The 15,940-nt window shown below is 38.9% G+C and overlaps 3 protein-coding genes across 3 annotated transcripts; 1 reads left to right on the forward strand and 2 right to left on the reverse strand.

Moving 5' to 3' along the window:
• Nucleotides 1-800: 800 nt before the first annotated feature.
• LOC134657102 (uncharacterized) lies at nucleotides 801-2,356 on the reverse strand. The gene has a single exon (XM_063512655.1). The coding sequence runs from the start codon at nucleotides 2,148-2,150 to the stop codon at nucleotides 801-803; it is 1,350 nt and encodes a 449-aa protein (XP_063368725.1). The 5' UTR covers nucleotides 2,151-2,356.
• A 4,409-nt stretch (nucleotides 2,357-6,765) lies between these two features.
• On the forward strand, nucleotides 6,766-15,411 carry LOC134657103 (golgin subfamily A member 6-like protein 6). The gene is made up of 5 exons (XM_063512656.1): nucleotides 6,766-6,832; nucleotides 9,265-9,461; nucleotides 9,919-10,110; nucleotides 14,280-14,459; nucleotides 15,184-15,411. The coding sequence occupies exons 1-5, from the start codon at nucleotides 6,766-6,768 to the stop codon at nucleotides 15,409-15,411; spliced, it is 864 nt and encodes a 287-aa protein (XP_063368726.1).
• On the reverse strand, nucleotides 11,785-13,080 carry LOC134657071 (vitellogenic carboxypeptidase-like). Its single transcript, XM_063512623.1, has 2 exons — nucleotides 12,269-13,080; nucleotides 11,785-12,236 (listed from the first exon to the last, which is right to left on the reverse strand). Exons 1-2 carry the CDS (start codon nucleotides 13,052-13,054, stop codon nucleotides 11,799-11,801), a joined length of 1,224 nt encoding a protein of 407 aa, XP_063368693.1. The 5' UTR covers nucleotides 13,055-13,080; the 3' UTR covers nucleotides 11,785-11,798.
• Nucleotides 15,412-15,940: the final 529 nt, after the last annotated feature.

A 15,940-nucleotide genomic window follows, 5' to 3' on the forward strand; every position in this document is an offset into this window, starting at 1 on the left:
ACTATTTTCGATGAGAAATTGTGTGTACTAGGGGTCGGCAAATCGCGCCATGCGGCTCTTTGGTGGTACGATTGTGGCTCTTAAAACAACCAGATAGGGAACTTATATATCCACCAAATTTTATCGAAATCTGATGAAAAAATATGAAAAAAAATCTGCCCACATAATAACGTGGATGGCGTTGGAAATTTGAAAGAAGAGCGATTCGCTAATTCGCTATCTACGTTAGTCATTAATTGTAAATTGTAAAGCATTTAGAAGGACCGGTTATCAAGATACGAAAGATAACAAAGTAGAGTAGCTTGCACACTTATGACAATAAATACCTAAATATTAACTTACCTCATGTACTATAAGTATTTGTTTACCTCTGTATTTAAATTACAGTATCTCTTGTATGTAAATCTGTATTAAAAAGAAGATTTTTTCGCACACGTCACGCATACCAAACAATACTTAATCGAATTGCGTGCAATTGTTAGCAAAAATACAATCAGATATCAGATATTTAAGTACTTACTCACGCCAGATGGTATTTCGATAATGTTAGCGCCGAAACGCTAGTACAACAAATCGTTTCATCATAAAATTGCATCGTAGAAAGACAATCAAATAGGCACTTTTCGAAATATTGATTTAGATAAAAATAAATTTGGTTACAATATTCGTCGTTGTAAATGACGTTTGCGCAACTGAAGTTAAAGATAAAACTGATGATACAGATAAATACCAAATATGTAGATTCAAAGAAGTTGAAATGTCTTAATTGTTAGTTATCTCTTAATGAGATAATTATTTCATCAGCATCGCATTCCTCGATTAGACTTATAAAAAACACTTACATATTTTGTAGAGCTGATCCTCCTCACCCTGTTTACCGGTTTCTTCTGCGCCCTTTTATACTTGTTCATCTCATGCAGGGCATGATTTCTTCGGTGGTCCTCCGTGTGTACCACAGGGTCCTCGAGCACAAACCAATCCGTGACGGAACCACGCCGGCCCGTCGGCGAACGCACTGCACGCTTCACTTCCAACGCTTTCGACAACTCTTTCTTAAAATCCTCACTCAACTCATCCACTTTAGATACTGGCACGATCTTTGGAGACTGAAGACCTAATGTATCAAAGCTGGAGCTTCGACGATGCCCCTGCACTACTTCTTTCTTAGGTTTAGTATAAGTTTCACAATCACTTAAATAGTTCTCACTGAACATGTCTACCGTCTTGTCGAATTCATCTAGTAAGTCCTGCACTGATTCACGCTTAAAAATGTTCGCTACCAAACCACTGGATGCTGAAGTAGCATTAGATAAACTGGAAGTGTTAGCAGAAGACAATTCTGAAGGAAATTCTTTAATACTTTTAAGGAATACTGTGTCGTCATTATCATAGTAAACATTTGATATGTATTCCAAACTCTCGTTTGAAGTCCACGCGTCACCCATTGTGTCTGTACTCCCAAATACATAAGACTGATTCCTTGACAAGGTTGGTTTCTTAAAGCATTCTTCGTCTTCTTCTAATGCTCTAGGTAGGAACTCGAAACTCTTACTCCTTTTGTAAACAGGACTATGCGCTTTGTTTTCCAAAAGTTCTTTGTTTCTAAAGAACCAGAAGCGCTTGTTAGATTTACTGTCCTGCTCACTTTGCCGTTTCGACTTCTCCATCCTCTGCTTATCTTTATCTCCGAACTCATCATGTTTCTTCTCATCCTCTTCAATTGTTTTGTATTTGTTCTTTTCTGGTTTGTCCTTGTGTCCAAAGATGTTGATTTTAGAAAGTTTGTCTCTGAAACTGAAGGATTTCTTCAGAGATGAGATTTCATTGTCGAACGGTTCTGTAGGCGTGAGCGGTAGCGAGCTAGGCGTTTCTATTACAACAGGAAGGCACGCTGAGAGTAATCCGGGCTGTTTGTAAGTTACAAGCTGGAGGTTGTTCGGGCGTCCTCGGACAGGCTCTGGGGGTTTCGGCTTGAGTCTATCAGGTAAATCGCCTAGCAGGCCTCTCTCTATAGCGAGAATGTGTTCCGCGTTGATTTTCTTCAAGACATCAGGCCTCTTGTATATCCTTGGCTTATCGTTATCCATGATGGCGTCGTCACCGCCCCGCGGCGCGTTTTCGACTGCGTTATCACGCGATATCTCATACATAACTGATAAACAGCGATAGCAACTCTCAAATAGCTCGTGTAGGTGAACAATTGCGTTGGAGTTATTAAGTTATGAATGAGGAAATGCATGATGGTGATAGTTTGACTTGACATTTATATATTTGCGTGTGTGATCATACCAAACTATCACGAACAGAAAGTTTTTCGATGTTGTGTCTATTGAAATTTGAGGGAAATTATGTTTTACAATTTTATTATCATTTAAAAGGGCCTATTTTAGATTTAAGCTAGTTTTTAATTTCTTTTAGTAATACACTGTATATATCTTGTTTTTTTTAAAATTGGGATAAATTATACCTGAAATACGAATATACTCGTATATAGGTAACAAAAGCTATTATGCTACAAAATCCAGGAGGTGATGAATTAATTTGTCCTCTTTGTCATGGCTTGCCTACCTGTCATCATAACTTAAGGGACTAATGGTCCATTAAAGGTTAAGATAATTATCTAAATTTAATGCCTTTTTCTTTTGCGTTACGAGTAAATGGAGTCTGCCTAGTTTCTAGTGTAAAACTGTGTTGTTGTAATATTAAAAAATCATTAGAATAATGATAGTTAAGCTATCGGCCTTATATTTATCTACAGGGTGACATTTAAGTCGTGATCAGTAATATGTTTTTCTAACTCCATAAACAACGAGCAATTTAATGCCCCTACTCTTACTAAAATCAGACAAGATTTTTTTTTTGTTATTTATTTTACTTTTATAAGTGGCTTTAGGATATTACAACGGCTTATTAAGATATTTAAATTAGTAGGTAAATTGGATCGCCTCTTTGAATCGGAACTGTCATTGACATCAATTTTGTCATTTGTCCCAGTTAGAAATAAAATTAATTTTTCATTTGAAATATCTTACAAAGCTGTTTAAATACCACATTGCCACTTGTAAAAGTAAAATAAATGACAAAAAAAAAACTAAAAAAAAACTGGTCTGATTTTAGTAAGAGTAGGGGCATTAAATTGCTCGTTGTTTATGGAGTTAGAAAAACATATTACTGATCACGACTGAAATGTCACCCTGTATATAAATCTACATGTATAATTAGATATAAATTGTTTGTTCAACATACTTCATCCGGAATATTATTTACACGCAACATCTTATCTCAGAGGAAAAGCGTAATTTCATTTTATTGCGTGCGTCGGCGTTACTCTTTGATTTATAGGTATTTATCTAAAACATATTAATAATATATTTAGGTACTGAAATATCGTTCTTACGTTGGCATTGCGCAATTTGCGCATTAGATCAGGGCCAGTACATGATTTTTGATTATACGATCCAGTGACTGCAATTATACGAAATTCGATTGCATTATACGAGAACACAATTAAAAAAAAAAACGATTAATATTAAATCGATATTTTAAAAACTGGGGTCTTACTGCGGAGATCGAAATTCGCAAATTGCGGGGGTCTTTCTCTTTTAAGTACTCCAATGAAGGCGTAATAAGAGTGACAGAGAGGGACGCCCGCAATTTGCGATCTTCGAATTTTACAATATTTTTTCTACTCCAGCACTTAAATGTGTCAATTAAATGACTGACAGTGATATCTAAAGCAATGTCATTTGAATGCTTTGTCTATAGGCTCATAAGATGACTGCTAGCAGTCATCTTATGAGTATAATACAACTGCTTTTTTTTTTTTAAAGATACAAGTTCCGATCATCTTGATTGAAAGAGGTATGTTTTCATTTACAATAATAACTCTTTTTTTTTTTTAAATAATAACTCAATTTTTTTAAATAATAACTCTTTTTTTTTAATAATAACTTTTTTTTTTTTTTTTTTTTTTTTTTTTTTTTTTTTTTTTTTTTTGCTGCAGCTGTCATAGAAAAAGTAATGTATGCAACAGCTCATAATTGGTTCTTAAAATTCTCGGGTCTTTTTTTACAAAACTCGACTACGTCTCGTTTTGTAACTTCGACCCTTGAATTTTAAGAACCCTTATTATATCACTGTTGCATAAACTACTATTATAGCCCTGACGTTGACGTACGGTTCCATTAAATTGTATAACAGTATTGACACACTATTTTTTAAAGTATTGTCAGTAGTTTGACATCGGTGTTTTTTTTTTCGTATCCGATTATACCGATTGGCCACGTAATAGATACGAAAATAATTCCATTATACGAATTTCGTATCTAATTCTACGATCTGGCAGCCCTGCATTAGATTTTCATAAATATTATTCGTATAGCATCCAAGTGACCTTGCGTACCTTGGCCTCTGCTTAAATTGAACTTGTAGGTATCTTTTATTGGTTTTTGGGTACAGACGACGTCAAAGATACGTTCACATTTTTCAACTTCTTACAATGTAAGGAGCAAAAGTGTAAAATATGTGTGTTTTTGGACAGATTATCGCAGTTATAGCCTAACTGCTTCTCTAGTAGTGCATTTTCTAATATTCAGCCACATTTGTTATAGCTAAAGAAGAAAAGATTTTTTTTTCACGTACCTATTGCCACTGGTCCAGACTGAATTGTAAATACCTAACTCTCAGCCAGCTTAGCCTAGAATTGTACTTTATCTGTAGACTATCTGAGAGGAAAAACGTGATTTCATATGATAGCGTGTGCGTGCGTCGGATTTATGAATATTTTGTGCCCAATTATCTTTCTATCTAATACCTTTAAACGAGCAATTCTAGTATATTTATTTATATGTATATTTCGGGGATCTCGGAAACGGCTCTAACGATTTCAATGAAATTTGCTATATATGGGGGTTTTGAAGGACGAAAAATCGATCTTATCTCTGGGAAAATGCGCATTTTTGAGTTTTTATATGTCTTCCCAGCAAAGCTCGGTCTCCCAGATATTTGTTATTGTAATACACTATATACCTATTATAATAATATAAGTAGGTAATGACAGTAAAAAGTCCCCGAATATTTCTTCAAGGGGTTATTTATACAGTGGGGATCCGTTTAAGAGCCAACAGGAGCTAAGATTTAAATATTTTAGGTAAATATACCCGTCTCGCTAACGGAAGCGGCTCCTAAAACTAGTGCAATAAGGACAAGGCGAAAAATCCTGCGTAAAAATCTCAAAAATCGAGGTTTCGTACTCGACTGTTTCCTCCTCCAAAACTTAACCAATCGTAACCAAATTTGGAAATCTAAATGATAATGACATTATCTGTGTCGGACCGTTTTGCTTTTTTGACTAATTGATATCAGTTTTGAATAGCACGCCTCTCATTGCGGCATAGTCAATTAGGCCATTTTGGCCATTTTTGAAGGGCTCTAGCGCCTTAAAAAACAAAAATATCAAAAAAATCAAAACGGTCCGACACAGATATTGACAATATTAATCTGTGTTGAAAAAATCATTGCTCTAGCTTCAAAACCCACGGAGGAAACAGTCGAGTACGTTTGTATGGAGAAATGACCACTCCTGTTGGCTCTTAAGGGTATACCTATACATATTCGGTATTGTGTACTGATTAGGAGAAAGTATATAACATAACTAATTTCCCTTTTACTTTATTTTAAAAGGATTTTTGAAAATTTACTCATCGTTATTTTTTTTCTAAACTTTGTGTAAACTTTTTTTCAATCTCAAAATAATTCCTACTAAGGTTTATTCGGGTAATTCCGGAAATCGGGTAATCCCGAAAATCATGTAAAAATCACTCATATTCCGTTGTAGTAAGAGTCAGCTTTCGGAATTATCCGCCACTATTCGTTCATTCGGAAATACCCGAATACACCTTATAATACTCGTATACAGTTAGTTACAATTACAAATGAAGCTGTGGGCGACCACTAAAGTATTAGGGAAAAATAAGTACTCGCCCAAACTCGCTCAACAAATAAAAACATGTCTAAGGTAGGTATTCCATCTGTCCAATGTATATTGCGTCTCACATTTTCCTTAATGACCAAGCGAGACGCAATGACATTGGACAAAGAAATTTGACAGGTGGAATACCACCCTAACACAAGTAACACATGTGTAGGCAGTAAATATACATTCCAATCAATGCGAGTACACTGTAACCTTACCCGTAACCCGTAACCTTGGCACGTTGGATCAATATGGACATCTCTTTCTTTAACCTTAGTGTGAACTTGGTTCTTAGTTTAAAATAGTGCGCGGAGTGAAAATTGAAACGTTATCGCGGCTAGGCAGTGCTTTTACATTTACGCAGATTATTGCGTAAACTCTTATTGATATTACTCACCTTTTCACTGCCAATAATTGTACTAAATACTTCATTTATTTACCTACGCTTTTGTGAATAATTCTTATTGATTTTACTTACCTTTTTATTTTTAATAATTGTACAAAATATTTCATTTATTTACTTACGCTTTTGTTAACGTCTCCTGTCTGTGTATAATAAGCAATATAAGCATTCTGACCAAAATTTAGTAATTTTCTTGCATTTTATCTGCTCTATAATCTATAACTAAAGCAGAACTGAGGTTAGAATCCATAATTATGACCACCACAGACTGAAAGGTTAAAAGACTAGGTGTCATCGTTTCAGCAAATTTTGGTAACGGTATATAGCTGCATACAAACATTACAAGTTGCTCTGACAATATAAGAAGTGTCTCACACTTGTCTGTAAAATGGTGTTCTGTTATAAAACAATAACAGAGTCCCCGCGACGCTCGCCGAGGAAGAAGAAAACAACTTGTAAGTTACTTAAGTAAATTATACGTATTTATTTATTAATTTTTAACTTTATTGCACATAAAAATAGAGTACAACAGGAGGACTAACACACACACATATTAAACACTACTCATTTCCACAAGATACGACATTTCCATCTTCACCACTTATGTAGATTGGCCGTCCTCAACTGTGCGTTTCTCCAGAAACTTCCTGCCTAGCCCACCTAAACTGTGAACTTTCACCTGCGGTATTTCCGGACCGATATTACCTTCAAACGTTCAAGAAAAGAGCGTACTTCTATCTAAATTGCCGGCAACGTACTTACAACCCCTCTGGTGTTGCGGTGGTCCATGGGCGGCGGTAATTTCTTACCATCAGGCAATTCGTCTGCTCGATTGCCTCCTTTATCATAAAAACCTTCAGTTACAAACGGCGGACATTTTGGTAGCCAATCTGTACCTATAGGTAGTAAGAAACGTTACCAATTAAAAATATGGTTGTCAATCGTCACATTGCGATCGCGACAATTTAACTCGCAAGGCAACCAACAAATTAACTGAAAATATTTGTAATTAACGTCCAGGTTTTTGTGTTAATGGTTAATTATACGTAACCACGGCTAATTCTCCGGAAACCGAATGCATTAATTCTCAGTAATAACTTTTTCACCGTGTTAGGTAATTTACATATGTCGCAACATGCACATGTTTTAAACTCGCTACCGGCAAAGGCATGTGAAAATATAGACTAACGATTTTCCCTAAAAAGCTTTCCTTATATGGAGATATAGGGTTGTAGGAAGCAAAATTTAATGACAGGTGATGACAGGTAGGGAGTTCATATATCGACAAACTGAATTATCGATGCTGTTTCCATATACTAGTGATCGCTGGAAGTTTTTTTGTTAAAATATGTACCTATTACAATTTCGTTGAAAGTATAAAAATGAAACAAAAAAGGTATTTTAAACTTAGTGCTCAAAACCTAGCATCATTTGAAACTTTACCTATTTGTGTAAACTTTGTCATCGCCTCCAAAATAAACTTTCCAACAATATAGGTACAATAAAACTTGCAACAAGTAGTGACTACTTAGTTTAAAAGATATGATAAAAAGCGGCCAAGTGCGAGTCGGACTCGCCCATGAAGGGTTCCGTATTTAGGCGATTTATGACGTATAAAAAAAAACTACTTACTAGATCTCGTTCAAACCAATTTTCGGTGGAAGTTTACATGGTAATGTACATCATATATTTTTTTTAGTTTTATCTTTCTCTTATTTTAGAAGTTACAGGGGGGGGACACACATTTTACCACTTTGGAAGTGTCTCTCGCGCAAACTATTCAGTTTAGAAAAAAATGATATTAGAAACCTCAATATCATTTTTGAAGACCTATCCATAGATACCCCACACGTATGGGTTTAATGAAAAAAAAAATTTGAGTTTCAGTTCAAAGTATGGGGAACCCCAAAAATTTATTGTTTTTTTTCTATTTTTGTGTGAAAATCTTAATGCGGTTCACAGAATACATCTACTTACCAAGTTTCAACAGTATAGTTCTTATAGTTTCGGAGAAAAGTGGCTGTGACATACGGACGGACAGACAGACGGACAGACGGACAGACAGACAGACAGACATGACGAATCTATAAGGGTTCCGTTTTTTGCCATTTGGCTACGGAACCCTAAAAATGATTGCAAACATCCAGTCTTTGTTATTTTTTGATCTGCTGTTGGCAACTGACTGACCGCGTGTCATAAGACGTTGGTAATAAAGTCATAAGACAATTAGGTAACCAGTATTCACACCAATAAGGATCACGCTCTCCTTATGAATACGGAATCAGGTGAGATACACACACAATCTCCTCTTATTTGGTGTCTTTCTAAAAAACACAAGGTGTCCTCATATACGCGATACACGCGATTATAAATCCCTCGTGGTTGTGTCAAATTATATTAAATAACTAGATATTTTATTTAAAGTGAGATATTTTAGTAATTTAACTCTCGTATGTATTTTGTTTTTGTTGGCATGAATGCAAAAGCGTCAGCGCCTGATGACAATCAAATAGCAAAGTGCGTGAACTTACGTTTGTGTCTCAATATTCATGTCTTGTACTAGTCATGTTATGTTAGTGGGTAAACAGCAAAACACAACAAAAACAACTAATGAACGGACAGGTTTTTAATTTGGCGGTTTCATGAATTTTGGACAATTATCTACATAACCGCCTTTTATTTTGAAAAATAGTTGGACCCATAATATAATCCTTCGCTATGATTTAGACGGACACTAATCGTATGACTAATCTATCATTTTAACTTAGGTATGTATTTGTAAGAATAGAATAAAGCATAAATTAACTAATTGAAGCTTGTAAAATTATATGATCGGGGGTTAAATATCTATATAATTTGATAATTATGTATAAAATCTTTATTTCAGCTCGCTCTAAGAATACTAAGATATCAGAAATCCTCGGCCTCGACTACGACACCGGCACGGACTTGGGCTCCGTCCCTGAACGGGAATGGCGTCTCCTGGCCGCCCTTGCTAAGAAGAGGAAAGATGAAGACGATAGAGAGAGACTGGCCGACCAGTTCCATAAGATGTGGCTACAGGAGAAAGAGGGACGGGAGATGGTGAGTGCTGTTTCAGGTCACTATGCCATTCCTTTGCCTATGCTTTTCAGTAATCTTAAGAGTCTATTATAGGCTTTGGAGCCTTGAAAGTAAAAACTAAACTTACTCTTATTTTCATTGTATGTACTTGAAAATATAATTTTTCTCACTTCTGGCACAGAATAAATAATAGTACTAAGTAGTATTGCGACATATATGACCGCTAGGTGGCGCAAGCGTGAGCAGGCGTCCGCTCCGTAGCGGTGCGCGGCAAGGCAACTACTATGTCTAGACACCAAAATTGGTGTGGGGCGCATACTTGCAGCGATGCGACAAAATCGCGGAGTGAGCCACGCCTAATGCTTCTGGTCGGACAACTACCAAATATGAACAGTTCTTTCCGTTCAATCGAAATTAGTTTCAACGTATACAAATATCGAGGGACTTCTAAAATAAACCCTGATCGTTCATGTTTCAGATGGAAGCCCAAACCTCCCTACAATACAAGCGTTTCATCAACCGCAAGCGAGAAGACGAGCGCATCTGGCACGAACACCGCCGGATGTTGAAGAACCTCGAACATCATATGCAGAAAGACCAGCTGCTGAACACCATCAGATGGAAGGAGAGGAAGGCTGAGGAACTGTTGGCTTGGACGGAAGATAAAAAGGTAAAGTAAAAGAACGGTTGACGACAATTGCTCAGCTGAACATCTGGATTAAGTATCTGGAATAGGTACTTCAGGAGTTTTAAATAACCTGTTCCAATGTTGGAATTCTTCGAGCGTATCTAAGGAAACAAAGACGGTTTTAATTTATAATGCCACCGGATACCTACTGAAGAACCTTGGACAGCATATGTAGAAAGACCAGCTGCTGAACACCATCAGGTGGAAGGAGCGGCAGGCTGAGGAACTGTTGGCTTGGACGGAAGATAAAAAGGTAATCTTTTTTAAGGCAGAAAAACGGTTAACGACAATTGCTTAGCTGAACATCTGGAATACTTCAGGAGTTTTAAATGACGTGTGTCGATGTTGAAATTCTTAGAGCCTATCTAACGAAACAAAGACGGTTTTAATTTAGAATGCCACCGGATAATACTGAAGAACCTCGAACATCATATGCAAAAAGACCAGCTGCTGAACACCATCGTGGAAGGAGAGGAAGGCTGAGGAACTGTTGGCTTGGACGGAAGATAAAAAGGTAATCTCTTTTTAAGGTAACAGAACGGTTGATGACAATTGCTTAGCTGACCATCTGGAATACTTCAGGAGTTTTAAATAACGTGTTCCGATGTTGGAATTCTAGCCTATCTAAAGAAACAAAGACGGTTTTAATTTAGAATGCCACCGGATACTAAAGAACCTTGGACAACATGTACAAAGACCAGCTGCTGAACACCATCAGGTGGAAGGAGGGGAAGGCTGAGGAACTGTTGGCTTGGACGGAAGATAAAAAGGTAATCTTTTTTTAAGGTAGAAAAACGGTTTACTACAATTTCTGAGCTGAACATATGGATTAAGTATCTGGAATACTTCAGGAGTTTTAAATAACCTGTGTCGATGTTAGTATTCTTCGAGCCTATCTAACGAAACAAAGATGGTTTTAATTTAGAATGCCGCCGGATAGTGAAGAACCTTGGACAGTATATGTAGAAAGACCAGCTGCTGAACACCATCAGGTGGAAGGAGCGGAAGGCTGTGGAAATGTTAGTTTGGAGGGAAGACAAGAAGGTAACGGAGTTCTGCTGACTGATGAGCCGATGGGAAGTTTACAAAGTAGCGGAATTATCTACATTATAAAAATATAGTTAATCGTAACGTTCAATGAGAGCTTTACGAAATGTAATTGTTCAAATGTAAAACTCCTGTAATTCATGAGAAAACTTTCAAAAGCTTTCAAATTGTTTCCCAAACTTGCACATACGTAGTTTTGATGTCTCGTGCTTAGTGGAAAATGTGATGGATTTCAGGAGTTTTATATCAAGAACGTCCTATAGACGTTGAAATTCCTGTAGCCTATCAAGTCTTAGCAAGACTCAGAAAACTTTTATGTACGAGAGTAGATATATGTCTGGTGTCATGTCTGCGACTTCGTTTGAATCCATTGTTTGCTCTTGACCAATAAACGAAAGAACGTGAACATGAAGAAGGGACGTGAAAAAGAAAGTTTCTCGTGATTTTGAAGAGCTATAGTTATCATTCGGAGTAAGGTATAAGGAGCTACATGGTTGGAGATAGGAAAGAAATGTGAACTTATATCTAACATTATTCGTTTATTTATGAAGGTAAATTGCATCAACCTTAATTAAGTGATTGGTTATTACAATGTCAAATACCTATCTTAAAGCTAACGGTAGCTACACTGGGCAGATTTCTTTCTTATCAAACCCCTTCCCATGAGTGAGTCTCGTGATCATGTCCCAGGCACGTTTGGGCTGGTCTGCAGGTACGTAGTGCGTAGCTTTTAGCACATAAATGTCCTTCAGAAAACGTGCGCTCCTTACACATCCTGCCAACTCACCATCTACCCTCCATGAGTACCGCTTCGCTGACTTGTATTCATCTTCACCCGTAAAATTAAAGTGATTTCTCAAAAAATCAACAATTCCGGCGTAAGCTACTGTATGGTCGTCTTCTCCGCCGTAAAGGGTCACCGGATAGTGGTCTAGTAATTCCGACAGCCAAGGCGCCATAGACCGTGACACGTCTTTACTCAAATATTCATACACTGTATCACTCAACTCGTCATATGATAATGTTCCAACATGGATAGCTTTCCGAACTTCGATTGTATTTAACACCGCAACAATGTAGGCTCACCTAGAATCGGATCGCATTTCCCTGGTTTCATAGAAATTGGTTTGTCTTCTGAATCTAATCTGAAATTATCCTGACTCTCAGGATTTATATAAGCACCGCCAATAATGAGCCCTTTAAGGTTTATTTTAGTCTTCGCATTTGAGTTCTTTTTGTGGATCGTGTGAGCGAAAGCCGGGACGTACTTTCCTGCGTAAGATTCGCCAGTGATGAAGAAATCGTTTTTCTGCAGCTCCGGGAAGAGTTGGAAGAACTGAGTGATGGTGGAATAGAGTTGTTCGCCGACTTGCGTCTCGTCTGTGCAGTATCCGTTAGTGTCGTTTGTGAAGCTGAACCCCGCGCCCACGGGGTTGTCGATGTAGATCACGTGGTGGTTCAGAGCCCAGTGGTATCGTCTGGGTACAAATTGTCCGTTTTCTTCTGTGATGGGGCCGTTTTCGCAAAATAAGCCGAACAGCGAAGACCCGCCCGGGCCGCCCTGAAGCCACACGAGTACTGGGGCCTGATCCTTGTCTGGAAACATGCTGGGGAAGTACCAGAAGAACTGGTTGGAGCCGTAAGCCTTATTGACGGTGAAGAATCCCGTGTAGCTCTCGATTGGTAAACTGTCGTTGAGGTTTACTCTAGCTAGATGCCTGGCTTTCTTGATATCGCCTTTTTTGATTAATGGTGTCAAAAATAGGGGCTCACCGGGATCCCCATCGCCCCTGACTTTACGGACCCCAAGAGTATGTTGAGGATGGCCATATGACAATATGGCTTGCCACGATAGTAGGATTAACAGAAAGCTCGACATTATGACGATAAGACAGAATATTGATATCGAAAGAAGTCCTTGCGTTTATATTTAAAAAGCATCGTCATTAAATGTGCATACTTGTAATACCTACATACACATGCCAGTAATAAAGCGGCAAAATATTTCAGTTATTGAAGATAGGACTTCCTTAGGTAAGATCGAGCGTTCTGACGTCTGTTTGTCAAATAATGATGCATATATAAATGTAGAGACAGAGATCTTTATTTTCATACGGTAGTTAGATACATAGGCCTAGGAAAGGGTGTAAAGTTCAGGTTAAAATATATCGGAATGAGCGCACTTCCGGCGCAAGCACGGTCGGATACTGAAAAATAACCTGTAACAGCATTCACAGAGAAAATCGCTGCTGAATTCCATCCGGAGAAAGTAGTGGAAAGGTAAAGAATTATTAGAGAAGCACAACGGTTGCAGATGCCACTAATACCAGTTATCTCCCTGGACCCTGGCAGAAATGCCTAACATCTCAAACATCTGCCTAAACGGACGCCAGAGGAGACGCCTTTGAACATCCTCGCAGATTGCCTTTGCAGATCCTCGCAGAGTGCCCTTGCCTAATGCGCACTCGTGACTTAATCCTGGGCAGACACATACTGAGCCCGGAGGAGTTAGTCTCTCGAGATCAAAAAGATCCTGCAACTGTTTGAAGTTGCAGGTTTGGATCGAGACTTGTAGTAGGTGGCGATCACAATAGATCAGGGATGGTCGCAGTGATACATAGGCTGTGGAGCCTGATATATCCCCTAACAAGAAGAAGAATGAAACGGACGCCACCATGAAACCACGTTTTTACTTCGCCGTGGAAGAGGTAACGTCGTGGACGTCAAGGATAAAGTTATCCTGGAAAACTTATAAAGCGACTGGTATGGTATTTATGGCACTGACGTCCGCATACCGAATAATGTCGTCAATAGATAACTCAACCACGAGGTAGCATTAAAAGTAGTATACCAATTAATTTGAAGTATTTTATTTTGATTACTGACATAGCTATCATGCAATGCAAAGACGTCAAAAGTGACGCGCGCAATTCTGAACACGTGTATTGTACAGTCGCTTTCAGATACATCCGAGCGCGCGAGAAATATCTGAACACGCCTCTATTGTCAGGGCGTTAGAGTGCGTGTTCAGATATTGTGGACACCTTGACCGCTCCGATATATCTGATGGCGACTGTTACTAATTTTATAATTTCCTCATACAGGCATCAGAACTAGTCAACAGGGTACTAGAAGACGAAGCCCGCGCATTCCTAGCAGCTGAAAGACGGTTTCGCCAAGAATCAGCTGATGAGTGGAGGAGGCTGCTGGAAGTCGAGGAGACTAAGAGGAGAGCTGATCATGCCGACAAGAGGAGGAACGAGATTCTTCGAGACTCATCTAGGGTAAGTGGAAACTTGGAAAGCAATGGTACTGGACGTGCCGCGGGAATATATCCAAAATTGAGAAATTTCGACAAGGGACAATTTCTGAAACCACTCATATTTTTGAATCTTGAAACTTTCTGTTTACAAAATATAAAATATATAAATATTCATGAAATATTACAGAAATTGCTGAAAACTTTTTAAAATCCACATCTTGCATACTGCGTGCTTTTCAAGCTCTGTTTATACCTACTTCTCTTTACTGAGAGCATATTTGAACTCTAGGGAGCATTAGCATCACAGAAGCCCTATTTATATTGATTTGAAGTGTAAAGGCCTCTTCAACGCGCAAAGGGCAGCTACATGACCTGTATTGTATGGATGCTTCTGGGCGTGAATTTAAGTTTTCAATTTAGGCCATGTGTTTGCTGCTCATTAAATTCTCCTTTTAAGCCGCGCATTCCCTATTCTGTCATATAATCTACCAGTTCCACAGTAAAGGGGTTCTTCAGGGATGATTTTCGGAATCGGATTAATACGAATCTACATTTGTTTCGTGACCGCCTTATGACCTCTTGTTAAGTTAAGTGCCAGTTGCACCATCCGTACTTGACAGACTGATCAACGTCACCGGCGCGCCGGGACTCTGAAACTCTCCATACAATAAAATTTTGCGAACTCTTTTAATGAAGACAAACAGTTTGGTGCAACCGACCCTAAATTAAATATGTTGTTTTTCCAGCGCATAGCGATATCCAGCGCCCTCAACACCTGGGAGAGCTCAGTTCTCCGCGAAGAGCTAGCCGCCTCGGACGCGGCGCGGCGCGCGCAGTACGCCGCGCTCGCCACGCTGGCGTCGGCGCGCGGCGAGCGCGTGGCGCGCGCGCGGGACGCGCAGCGGCGGCGCGCGAGGGCGGTCGCCGCGAGGTGCGAGCTGTGGAGGGACGCGGTGAGGCGAGGGAGTTATTAGGCGACCGAGGGAAATAAGGTCTCCCTGGGGCCTTGGTAGATCCACCAATTCGCACGAAGCGCTTTGCTTCCTCGTTTCTTATGCGCACTGCCAAGGAATGGAATTCCTTGCCGGCGTCTATATTTCCGAGCTCATATAACCCTATAACTTCTGGGCAGGCTCGCTCCATCGTAGGCCACGTCTTGCTAGTTTGTGGCCAATGGCCATGAGTAAGCCCATTTATAATATAAAAAAAAGGAACCCAATAACGACTGCTCCGACCACCATACATTAGTTTTAACTTATTATGCCCACTTGCACCATTACACTAACCCGGGGTTAACCGGATAAACCTGGAGTTACCATGGTTACCAGTACAATTTGACACTTGGTTAACGGTTTAACCGCTTAACCCCGGGTTAGCGCGATGGTGCAAGTGGGCCTTAATGAGTAGACATAATAGTCACGCGCGACGACACAAGTCATGCTAAGCGGTCTTCGCGGCATGGCAATATCCATGTTAAAGAAATGTGTGGCCTTAGTGTGCATC

Source organism: Cydia amplana, chromosome 19, assembly GCF_948474715.1.
Source record: "Cydia amplana chromosome 19, ilCydAmpl1.1, whole genome shotgun sequence".
NCBI classification, from domain to species: domain Eukaryota; kingdom Metazoa; phylum Arthropoda; class Insecta; order Lepidoptera; family Tortricidae; genus Cydia; species Cydia amplana.

Bases quoted from the DNA above. Each gene is read 5' to 3' on its own strand.
- LOC134657102 (XM_063512655.1), bottom strand. From the start codon at position 2,150: ATGTATGAGATATCGCGTGATAACGCAGTCGAAAACGCGCCGCGGGGC.
- LOC134657071 (XM_063512623.1), bottom strand. From the start codon at position 13,054: ATGTCGAGCTTTCTGTTAATCCTACTATCGTGGCAAGCCATATTGTCA. The intron at 12,237-12,268 runs ATTCTAGGTGAG...GTTGCGGTGTTA, and splicing joins AACCAGGGAAATGCGATCCG to AATACAATCGAAGTTCGGAA.
- LOC134657103 (XM_063512656.1), top strand. From the start codon at position 6,766: ATGGTGTTCTGTTATAAAACAATAACAGAGTCCCCGCGACGCTCGCCG. The intron at 9,462-9,918 runs GTGAGTGCTGTT...TTCATGTTTCAG, and splicing joins AGAAAGAGGGACGGGAGATG to ATGGAAGCCCAAACCTCCCT. The intron at 10,111-14,279 runs GTAAAGTAAAAG...TTCCTCATACAG, and splicing joins CTTGGACGGAAGATAAAAAG to GCATCAGAACTAGTCAACAG.